This window comes from Notolepis coatsorum, assembly GCF_963971535.1.
Source record: "Notolepis coatsorum genome assembly, chromosome: 14".
Classification (NCBI taxonomy): domain Eukaryota; kingdom Metazoa; phylum Chordata; class Actinopteri; order Aulopiformes; family Paralepididae; genus Notolepis; species Notolepis coatsorum.
In genome coordinates, this window is record NC_140178.1 from 22,591,344 (window position 1) to 22,603,917 (window position 12,574).

General features: G+C 42.8%; 1 protein-coding gene across 1 annotated transcript in view; it reads left to right on the forward strand.

Moving 5' to 3' along the window:
- Nucleotides 1-12,136, forward strand: part of LOC311240090 (beta-1,4 N-acetylgalactosaminyltransferase 1-like) — a 35,461-nt gene extending 23,325 nt beyond the window's left edge. Inside the window, exons 10-12 of the mRNA XM_084328617.1 lie at nt 4,736-4,879; nt 5,325-5,553; nt 10,689-12,136. Of these exons, the coding sequence (XP_084184743.1) occupies nt 4,736-4,879; nt 5,325-5,553; nt 10,689-10,879 (564 nt within the window). The 3' untranslated portion in view covers nt 10,880-12,136. The remainder of the gene's footprint in view (nt 1-4,735; nt 4,880-5,324; nt 5,554-10,688) is intronic.
- The last annotated feature ends 438 nt before the right edge of the window (nt 12,137-12,574 follow it).

Below are 12,574 nucleotides of genomic sequence, written 5' to 3' on the forward strand. Positions count from 1 at the left end.
TTTAGCGCCTTTGAGGTGCTTTGGTACCATGAGGTGCAAGCATAGTCGTAGTACCCCTGAATGAGTGCTCCTGCTAGAGTCTTCAGGGTATTCTTGTTTACCAGAGAGGAGATCCGGTACAAGAATCGAGTTCGTTGGTTGACTTTTTTTTATTACATTGGATGCCATTTTGTCGCAGGAAAGATTAGCCTCTAGGATGGAACCCAGGTAGGTAATTTCATCTTTCCTTGTGACAATATTGTCATCCACTGTAACTGAGAAGCCGTCGGTCTTGCTGAGTTTGTTATTTGAACCGAAGAGCATGGACTCTGTTTTGCCCATGTGTAATGATAGTTTGTTATCAGCGAGCCATATGCAGATTTTGCCTAGTTCCGAGCTGAGGGTTTTTTCAACCTGTAACTTGTTCTTGTCAGAGACCAGCAGGGCTGAATCATCCGCAAACAGGAACAAGTTGCAGTCACAAGCTGACGACATGTCATTTGCATAAATTAGGAACAGTAGCGGTCCTAGTATGCTTCCTTGTGGAACACCACAGCTCACTGGGAGGGGGGGGGGGATAGGGTACCGTTTACCTCCACCATCTGTTCCCTCCCCTCAAGGTAGGATTGCATCCAGCTCACTGATAGACTATCAAAACCAATTGCTTTTAGCTTGTCAATCTTCCCACATGCTTCCTCCGACACATGTGGAGACAGCCAGTGGCTCTTTTTTCACCTGGCAGCGAGGACTCTCATTGGTGAAGCGTAACGCGTGGGAGGTCCCGCTGCCTTCACCATTTCCTGCCTTTCGCTGAGCAGGCGCCCAGACTTGACCTGTAGGCGTCGCTGTTCACAACGCCAGATTTCCACCCTCGACTTCCCTCCCGCTAACTCAGCCAAACGAGTTAGTATGACGATCGGCCCAAGCCGCAGGCAATGCTGACTCCGGCAGTCGAGACCGCAGCCTCTTGCATTAGTGACGAGCGCAATCTCCGCTACGCCATCCGACCACCCAATATTCCAATTATTTGATTGCCATCTGCTAGATCGTATGTCCATTTGGCCCACGCCATAACCCCCAAAAGCATAATGATTCTGGCGTCCTGAAGGTGATTCAATGCGGTCGAGTGTATATCTTGATCCACGTTACAAGATAACTCCGCCCGGAAGGCATTCAATGACGCACAGAATCATACTTCCTTCAGAAAGTAAGTGCAACATCGGCCGCATACCACCAGGCGGCAGTATCGGACCGCTGCAATCGCAGACACAGTGCCACACATTTACACAGCACAGCAGGATGAATTATGAATGGAAATAGCGAATAAAAGAAATAACGATCCAACAACAAGTATACTCGTTGTTGGCAGAATTCGATTGGCAGGCTATAATGAGTTGACTCGTTGTTGGCGGCCATTGTGTTAATGAACAAGAATAATAAACAGAACAAGAGAACATTTTTAAATAAACAATAAAAACCTCTCAGTAACAACTGGAAGAGGGGAAAACACAATGACTAACTCTAAATACTAACATCTAAGACCACTTACTTGAAACATGGAACAGCACACACATCCACACGCACACACTCACTTTAAACAAACAACTCAATGCAGCACCCACTTACACACTTTAGAACACCTAAACACACTTTATATTTATTGGCAAAGAATTTGCATTACAACCCATACCTCAGTACACCTTACTGTAAATTGTACCTAAATTGTACCTCATCCCATTTCTGCTTTGCACTATATAGTATATTGTATATTAGTATATTATATTGTATGGTAACTCAGTTACTTCTACTTTGCATTGAACATTGTACATATGTACATATTGAACACTTGTGTCTACGTATGTGACTTCTATTTTATACTGCTATACTTATTTTATTTTATACTTATCTTTTTTGTCTAGCACAGTCTCTGGAGCGTAACAGAAAGAAGCATTTTGTATAAAAGTATTCTGTACTTCTGTATGACAACTAATAAAGAAACTTGAACTTGAAACTTGAACTTGGAACGTGAAACAAGGACAGCGCAACATCGACAGAATAGCAGAGATAATGGGCCGACACAGATAACAGGAAACAAGGAACTCAAATAAACAGGAACAAATGACAAAGAAGAAACACCTGGGAGGGGAAACAGACTGACAAAGAACTACAAGCAACAACACAATTAACTACAACTATGGATGACAAGACAAACACCAGACACTGGGACAACACAAGCAAACTACATACACTAAACGGAGAAGATAATAACAGACAGTAACTACAAAGACTAAGACTAAACAGTTAACCTAATACAAGACAAGAAGAGTAACACTTAAAGAAGAACAAGAGAGAGAAGGGGAGAGAGAGAGAGAGCAATAGAGAGAGAAGGGATAGAACACTAAGGGACAGAGAGATGAGAAACACACATACAAGGACTAGGGGAGGTAGAGCAGGGGAGAACAGTCCATGGATGGGTGGGATGTTACAGTAACAAACAAGAAACAAAACAAAGAAAGAATTAAAATAAACAGAAAAGACAAACAGAAAATTCTCAATAAAAAATTAACTAAATCCCCACACAGGGTTTCCATTAAAAGAAGGAGAGGAACAGAGGCTTTTGTATCACAAAAAAAACGCTTGTCGTCCGCCACTCGTCGTGGAGTGTCCTCGGACCGGCAATACTTCTCCGGAAGATCGCTGGATACTTCTCCGCAAGGCTTGCGGCGGTCGGTGGAAGGCTCTAGCCGCCCCGCGTTCACAGCGAGGTCGCCTCGCGGGAGAGGGACCCCCGGCGCTGTGTCGGGTGGCGTCGAAACCTTCGCTCATCGCACAGAGCAATCGGGAGGCATGGGCAGCGAGCAGTCTGTAGAGGTGGAATACAACCCCCTGTTTGGCATGCCGGGGCTAATTACCCCGGCCCCACGAGGAGAGCCACTCCCGGGCCAGGGGGAAGTCCCATGGGTCTTTCCTGGTGTGTCTCCGTCTAGGCAGACTGGGGACCCCCGAATTTTACCCCCGCTCGGCGCGCCAGGGTTAATTACCCCGGCCCCGCGGGACGTATTCTCGGAGGAGTTCAGACAGCAGTCAAGGTTACTGCTCGTCTTCCCCTGTATTATGGCGGCTGTGGCCGCAGCCAACGGGGTCCCATTCCCTGTGCCCCTGCCAATGCCTGTCCCCGTTGGCATGGTGGGGGATTCTTTCAGAGGGGACCCGGGCAGAGGGCAGGGCCTGCTGTGTCCGGGTTTTTCCCCCAATCAACCCTTATGTCACTAAAGAACAGGCGGTGTCGGGTGTCAAGGGCCTGAGCAAGGCCTATCTGCCCTTTACACAGGTGGAAGGCCGGGCCAGAGGGCTTATGACCGGCGTACCGTGCTTAGACAAGTTAACCCACCCTCCTTGTATGCCGCACCATCTGACCCCGTGCCTCTTAACCCAGCTCCCCGAGAGCCTCATCTCTCCAACCGTTTGATGGCAACTTTGAGACCTGTGCTACATTCATCATGTAGTGTGAGCTGGTCTTCATTCACCAACCCAGCATGTTTACGACAGAGGCTGCCCGGGTCGATTACGTGACAAACCTGCTCGTTTACTTGACAAACCGAGCAGCACAGTGGGTCACTGCTTCCTGGTCCATGAGGGCCAGCTTCTGTTGCTCCTACGGAGAATTTGTGGCAGAACTTCATAAAGTATTCCACCACCCAGCCTGTGGCCAGGACCCTGGTGTTCGGCTGAGCAGTATCCAGCAGGGCAGTGGCAGTGTCATGGACTACTCAGTGGAGTTCAGGCTGGCCGCAGCTGAAAGCGGTTGGAACGACCAGTCGCTTCGCGTCACTTTCCGGAGGGGCCTCAGCGAGGCTGTGAAGGACCAGCTTGCCACCCGGGAGGAGCCCGACTGATAGATACACAAAATGGGTTTATTTATGTTGATTTAATTGAGTTGTGTTGATGTTTCCATTTTTGCAAAATGGGTATATTCTGTTTGGTCTGTCTGTTATAGCCTGTTCCTTTCGGCCATGGAATTTGGTGAATTATATTAATATGTACTGTTGGACTGTGGTAATTCCATGTACAAATAAAATAAATGATGATGATGATGATGATGATGATGATGATGATGATGATGATGATGATGATGATGATGATGATGATGATGATGATGATGATGATGTTGATGATGATGATGATGAGAAATGACTCTACTGATCAACATTAAAGAGTGCCTGAGTGGCAACAAGACTATTCTGTCTAACAAAAATTCCAACACAGAGATGGTACCATGTTTATGCTACGAGGCCAGTCCTGCTGAATAGGAATAGAATAGAAAGTTTTATTTGTCACATAAGGTACATGTGAAATGCTTGGTTCTGTATGAGCCCCCTAAGATTCTGCTTCATACAGTAAAAAGGTAAAAATAATAGACCAAACACTATACAAAATATACAAAACTACAAACAAAGTACAAAATGCTAAAATGAGGTAGAGAGGTAGTGCAAATATTTTAGTAATAAATAGATAAAATATGGTGTAGTGTTTAAGTGTCTAAAGTTAATATTTAAAGTGAGTGTGTGCATGTGGATGTGTGTACAATGAATGTAGATGGATGGGTTAGGGTTGCATAGAGTCATTGAGCCTCCTGATGGCCTGGGGATAGAAGCTCCTTTTGAGTCTCTCTGTACAGACTCCGGTAGCACTTGCCTGACTAACATGTTAAAAACCAAGACACCCTATTAACCTGGAAACGTCATTCCTCCCTCAGGGCTGGTTCGCTGGCAGAAACCTGGCCATATCCCAGGTTACCACCAAGTACTTCCTGTGGGTGGATGATGACTTCCTGTTTACTGCAGACACCAAGATAGAGAAGATGGTGGAGGTTATGGAAGCCACACCAGAACTAGATATGGTGAGAAAGACACCCATAGACCCTAGTCTACTGTATATAGACCCTAGTCTACTGTATATAGACCCTAGTCTACTGTATATAGACCCTAGTCTACTGTATATAGACCCTATAGTCTACATTATATATACCCTAGTCTACTTTATATACAAGTCTACTGTATATAGACCCTAGTCTACTGTATATAGACCCTAGTCTACTGTATACACCCTAGTCTACTGTATATAGACCCTAGTCTACTGTATATATACCCTACAGTAGTCTATGTTATATAGTCCCTATAGTCTACTTTATACACAAGTCTACTGTATATAGACCCTAGTCTACTGTATATAGACCCTAGTCTACTGTATATAGACCCTAGTCTACTTTATATAGATCCAAGTCTACTGTATATAGACCCAAGTCTCTGTCTCTCCATCCCCCTCTCTCTTTCTCTCTTCCTCAGGTAGGGGGTTCTGTAGCTGGAAACAGGTTCTACTTTTCGATGGAATATGAGGAAGGAGATCCAGAGGTGGGAGGCTGTTTGAAGAGGAAGTCACACGGAAGGTTCCACACGCTGCCTGGTTTCCCCAAATGCTTTTTGGCTGGTGGAGTAGTCAACTTCTTCCTGGGTCGTACCGACACTGTGCGCAGTGTGGGGTTTGACCCCCAGCTACAGAGAATTGCTCATTCAGGTGGGTGGAGCCAACTAGTAAATGGTACCAAAGTATCTTTCATGTGGGTGGAGCCAACTAGTAAATGGTATTAATTAAAACCCTTTCTGGGGATTTTCACATTTATCTTTTTTTACATAATATGAAACTACAGGTGCATACCTTCAAAATAAGCCACCAATTGTAAAATTTGAGCCGATAGTTTTCAATCTATGAAACATTCTGGTAACATTCTAACCAAATCTCAGTTCAGGGCTTTGAAAGAATGAAAGACAATTCATATGCAAGTTCTTTTCCATCCAAGTCTGACTGGCCATTGCAGGTGAGGGAGTTACTTAGTGCTGCACACAGATATTAGCTAGGCGACGTCATCGTTGGATTCACTCTCGCTTTCGTTCGCCGGCTCTAGTCTTTATTGAGACTGAGACAAAATAATAATAATAATGGCCTAATACCTGTCCTCTTCGCCGTTAACACAGAATTCTCCAATACGATTGATTGCTGCGAACGCTAATGCTGTGTTGTCCAGATACGTAGAGAGAGAGACACACACACACTGAGCACACGCAGAACACACCCCTTTCGAAGTCCCTTAGAAAATTGTAGTGGAGATTACAGCCATGCAATATAGCAAGAATTAAGCCTATTTACAAGTCGTATTACAATGCAAGGCTTGGTCCACATTGCAGCCGACCAGTGGGAGGCATGGTCTAACAACGTTTGAGACAGGGGAGGGTAGAACATTTTTTAAATGGGGAGAAAAAGTAGAAAAAAAAGAAAAGAAAAACAATTCAAAGCACTCAAAAATGCCATTTTTCTATTTTGACCGATTTCTGAAATGCTTTAGTTTCTGAGGAATGCTCTCAGCGATTTGTTCACCCGCATGCAGATGCAAACAGGAGGGCCAACCCCCAAGGGTTAAAGGATCTTTCAGGTGGGTGGAGCCAACTGGTAAATGGTATTGAAAGGATAATTCAGGTGCGTGGAGCCAACTAGTAAATGATATTAAAGGATAATTCAGGTGGGTGGAGCCAACTAGTAAATGGTATTAATATTAAAGGATAATTCAGGTGGGTGGAGCCAACTAGTAAATGGTATTAAATAGGGGTGCACCGATATATCGGTCGGGTATCGGTATCGGCCGATAAGTGCCTTGTTGACTGCCATCGGCCTTTCGGCCGATAAGCTCAAATTTGCATATGGCAGTGGCCGATAAATATCTGTACATTTGTGTCGTGTCAATCTGGTCCACACGTTCAAATTTTGAAAAAATTAAAACAACACTAAAACCCTGCCTACTCCTCCGTCGTTCTGCAAACTGTCACAAGCATTCTGGCACTAGCTGAATCTGAATTAGATTATTCGTTCTTCTCACATCATACATGTAATGTTAAGCTAACGTGGTGTCCAGTCCACATGTTCAAACCATGGGGTTTCAGTCAAGCGAACTGCAGTGCACAACCCTCTCCCCCCCACACACACGCTACTGCATCAACGTTACTTATGATTAACAAAGGCATTCGTTTTGTGGCATTAACGTTACATATAGTTACACGTTCAATATCAGCATATTTACCCGACCATACTGTAGCAAGCATTGTTGCTCATTCATATCTCTCAGTTCCTTCCTTTGCTCAGAGAGCCCGTACTGAATTGTACCCATTCTGCAATCTGTTAATAAAGTTTTCAATCAGACAAATGTATAGAAAAGCTTTTATTATAACATTCTTTTCAGTAAAATTATTATGCCTCGTTTGGTCCTCCTGCGGAGCACTGGTAGCCTACTCGTGGGAGGCGGGGAGCTAGCGTTATTAGCTCTCGTGTAGATCAATGGCGGACTTCCCGGAAGTAAAAAAAAAAACGAATAAGCGCTTGCCGATTGGTGGTAAGAAAGGCAGAGGTGGGTGCAAGCGCTGTGACGTAATTGGCAGAATCGACTGTCAATCAAAATTGTTCTGTTGTACCTGACACGACACATGCATCGCAAACTTATGGGATAACACTGGAGAACATGGGGCTTTGTCTGAGAGAGATACAGTGAGTGCTGTCTCTTAAACTCTTAAAACTCATAAACTTTTTAGTCTTTTTAGTCAAGTTAGTCTGTTAGGTTATGAAAGCCAGTGGGTATTGTATGCCTCAGACTTCAGCAATAATCATGAGCATTATAAAATAAAACACACATGGCATGGTGGAATACCATAAACATATTTCTTGATGTTTCCTTTTTTAAGTAAGTAAAGAGACCTATGTTCATATCGGTGAGCACAATTTGTAACACAAAAAGAGAGACGTGTAGCCTATTTATTTATTTAATATTTTATTCATTTTATTATTATTATTTTATTTGTTGCCATGCCTAAAATAATAGTCCAGCATAGGGCTAAAACGTTTTCTTAAAAATAATTATATATTTTTTTGTTATATGAAAGAATGTTATAATAAAAGCTTTTCTATACATTTGTCTAATTGATTGATTGAGTACAATACAGTGCAACTCAATACAACAACTGCTAAGACTGGAGAATGAAGACCAGAAAAATACTTTCAGCTTGTTTACATAAGGCTCCTCCATTTTCAATTCATCAATACAAATATCGGTATCGGCCGATTGTGTTAGTTGAACTATCGGTATTGGCCGCACATTTTCATATTGGTGCATCCCTAGTATTAAAGGATAATTCAGGTGACTGGAGCCAACTAGTAAATGGTATTAAAGGATAATTCAGGTGGGTGGAGCCAACTAGTAAATGGTATCAAAGTATCTTTCACATGGGTGGAGCCCACTAGTAAATGGTATTAAAGGATAATTCAGGTGGGTGGAGCCAACTAGTAAATGGTATTAAAGGATAATTCAGGTGGGTGGAGCCACCTAGTAAATGGTATCAAAGTATCTTTCATGTGGGTGGAGCCAACTAGTAAATGGTATTAAGACATTGTGCGCCAACAGCGAGTAAACTCGTTTTTGGGATCGATATTTGGGATCGCCATGGCATTTATAATTCATCCAGCCTCCCTCCGGGACGCAGTTGGACCCTGTCTGATATTGCAACGCCTCAATACCGCCCCCTGGTGGATTTCGGGTGAGTTACACTCCACGCCAAACCGGAAGTGGCGCTCGGTGCATCGGGGAAAATCCTCCGCCAGAGATATATTGTAACGTGGGTCTAGATACACACTTGAGTGCATTGGATAGCTTTCGAAACGCAAGAATCAATATGATTTCCGCGTTTATTGCGTCATACAAACGGAAAATGGATCTAGCAGATTGACATTGAATAATTGGAATTTTTTCCTCCAGACTCATCGGCGAACGGTAAGAGGAATCTAACGTTATTTTCAGCTCGATTGTTTATTTATTTCACTGCAATCCATCTGATCAACTTATCAACCCATACTAAAAAAAGCCGTTACTGACAATCAAGGAATTATAAACGACCCCCCCCCCCCCCTTTCCTTCACGCATGATGAAGCATAATGTATACCGATCATATACATTTGAATTTTTTTAATATAGCGTGTATAGGAACAAAACGCCAATCGAAAATGTATCATATCCGTCGGGGCCTATAACTCGCGTTTTAGGAATTACTGCTATACACTCTAAAAACATACTTATATTCACGAGGGTACTAACACGACAATGTATGAATGGAAAAATATAACGTTCCCACATCCGGAACGATAGATACCCGATGTTGAATGGGCCATAGTAATGTTGATATAGCTATAATATTTAAAAAGTTATAGCCCTGCAAAGAAGGAGAGCCACTCCATAGGCTTACAGCGCTGGCAGAGAGGGCACAAATATGGGCACAATGCCTGGCAGACAATGTGTTAAAGGATAATTCAGGTGGGTGGAGCCAACTGGTAAATGGTATTAAAGGAGCTTTCGGGTGGGAGGAGCCAACTGGAAAATGTTATTAAAGGATCATTCAGGTGGGAGGAGCCAACTAGTAAATGGTATTAAAGTATCTTTCAGGTAGTATGATCCAACTATTAAAGGGTATTAAAGGGTCATGCAGGTGGGAGGAGTCAACTAGTAAAGGGTATTAAATGATCATTCAGGTTGGTGGAGCCAACTACTAAATGGCATTAACACATTGAGTGCCACGCCCCTTCCGGGAAGTGACCACTTCCGTGCCGTCCATTAACATGTCGAAATACTTCCCAAAGGTCAGTGAATACCACGACCACAACACCAGAGGGAGTTCCACAAATCATGTTCAACCCAGATTCGGCTCAAACAAGGGACTAAACACGTTTTGCAATTATGCCACATCAACGTGGAACGCCCTACCCACAGCCATAAAAAAATTTGAATCCCTACCCACCTTCAAAACCGCTCTCAAAGAGCACCTATGGGAGGCTGCAATTCGAAACTGGCCCGGTAAATGTCCAAACACCCCCTCCCACCCACCACCCCCTCCTAATGTACAGTTTCCTCCCGCTCGTATGTATATATTTTCTGTTAGGATCTCTGTTTAATAGTACTGTATATTTGCATATCTTGTATGTCACAAATGTAACTACTGTATATCTGTATGTCATGTATGTCATAAATGTCATGATATATATCTATGTTGTGTATGTCATGAATGTCATTATGAATTGAAAATGGGGGACCCTGATGTAAACAAGACGAAAGTCTTTCTCTGGTCTTAACAATTGTATGTATTGAGCCGTACTGTATTGTACCCATTCTTCAATCAATCAATCAATCAATCAATCAATGATCCGTCCAGCCAACACCAGATTATAGCTCATATCCAGAAGTCATAGTTTTCCAGAAACCATTAAAACAAGTCACAGAGCCATACCTTTTGTTTTGGTCGGTATAATTCATCACTGCAATGAACACAAGCAACATCACTTCACACCATAGCAGTTACTTTATAAAGTAATTCCGGTAAAAGCTGTGCATGAATTATACAAAACGTTTTTTTTGGAAAACAAGGGAGTTCTATGACTTCTGAATATGAGCTATAATCTGCTGTTGACTGGATGGGCCATATTTGTAAGTAGAAGAAATGCAATGTTGGTTTTCGTCTTTTTGTAGGCCATGTTGACAATAAGAAGAAATTAGCGGCCTTAATTCGGCCTTATACTTTATTCATGTTCGAATGAGTTCCTAAATCTATCTATCTGTGTGTTGACAGAGTTATTCATGGATGGTCTAGGAACCTTCCTCGTTGCCAGTTGTGATGGCATCTCCATTGGCCATCAAAGAAAAGATGGGGGGGGACATCTCTATGACTCCTTCAGACATCCACCAGGAGCAGCCGAACAAGAGATGAAACTGCGGCTGCATTTCTATAAGAACTATCTCAAATGTGTCCACTACGCCTAGTAAAGAAACATCTCAAATGTGTCCACTACGCCTTTTAAGGAAACATCTCAATTGTCTCCAGTACACATTAAAGGGGACCTATCTTACTATTTCTTTCACTATTTGGGCAATTTTACACAATTCCTGTGAGTCTCTGCAACACATCTGTAAGGTTTGTTTTTCAAAAAAATTCATTGTTTTGTATTTCTAATCAAGTACTGTAGAGCAGCACTTTCTCCCCTTCAAGATTCCATGCTCCGCCCATACTCGCAATGCGCTTTGAGTGACAGTCACCCACTGCACTGCACTGCGTACTGGCAGATTGGGGGAGATGGAGAGGACTAATTCATTTTTTATTAATTATGCCGCGGGACAATGCATTGGTAACTTGTTTCAAATGACAATATATACCCCCGTGAATATTATTGCACGGATCGGAATACGCGTGGGAGTGTGCGCGTGTGTGATATTTTGCATCAGGTTGACGTGAGTGCTGATAGAGAGGGAGCGAGAGAGAGAATGAGCGAGGGAGAGAGAGAGAGAGATAGAAAGGGAGAGAGAGATAGAGGGAGAGAGAGAGAGGAGAGATCGCTCCGAGAGCACGCGTGTGCATGTGAGTGAGCGGCTTGACTCGCGACTGTGTAAATGCAGAGACAAGAGACAGAGGAGAGATCTGAGACGAGTTGCACCATATGAGAGCCTCTCTCTCTCTCCCTCTCTCTATCTGTCTGTCTCTCCCTCTCTCTCTCCCTCTCTCTCTCTCTTTTTCTCTCTTTTGGGGAAGTGCAAGTGTCTGTCTGTCTAAAGCCGATATCTCAAATATCATAGCGGTACCGAGCGACGATTGAGAAACGATGTGTTTCTCTATAGGTCATTCAAACTGTATCCTTTTATATATGACTGTGACGGCACCACACATGTGAACAGTACCAATGCAATTGTTGTAATTATTATACCTAATGTAGTGAGTCTTATTGAAGCGGACAAACCCATTGTGCTGTAGAATTGTCAAAGAGTAAGTGCTTTTGCCCCTTTTCATTTGTAACTTCATCCTTCATCGTTCAATATCTTATTTAACATTACTGTATGATATAAGTGTGTATTAAAAGACGGAGCTGTTAATGCGTAATTGCGTATGAATGTCTGTGTCCACGGGCAAGCTATATTCACGTAACTCACATATTCAAATGTTCCTGTAATTCCTGTACATTAACTATTCAATTAATAATGTTAATTAAACACTTTGGTTGCCTTGGGTTAAATTCATGATATACCATAGGTTGCCGGCTCTATTTGTCTATGGAGAAGTACCCCTTCTTTGCATGGCTATAACTTTTTAAATTCTATTGCTACATTGCCGTTATTAGGGCCCATTCAAAGTCCTATATGTATTGTTCATTGTGTAGCAACGTTAAACTTTTTCATTCACATATTCATAGTAAAGTATGGTCTAATGTATAAGTATGTTTTCATCTCTTTCTGCAGCTTTCTCCAGAACGTGATCTATAGCCCCAAATGCATTATATTGATGATGCAATACAGTTTTATGGCAATCAGCGCGATATAAAAAATTCCAACTAGACGTACTTCTAGAAGTTACTACACGTCATCTGATGTTGACCGGATGGGCTAGGGGGCGTTTATAATTCCGTGGGCAGCGTTATACCAATCATCTAATGTGGGTCAAATGTTGATAATAGCAGTTAGTATCGAAGA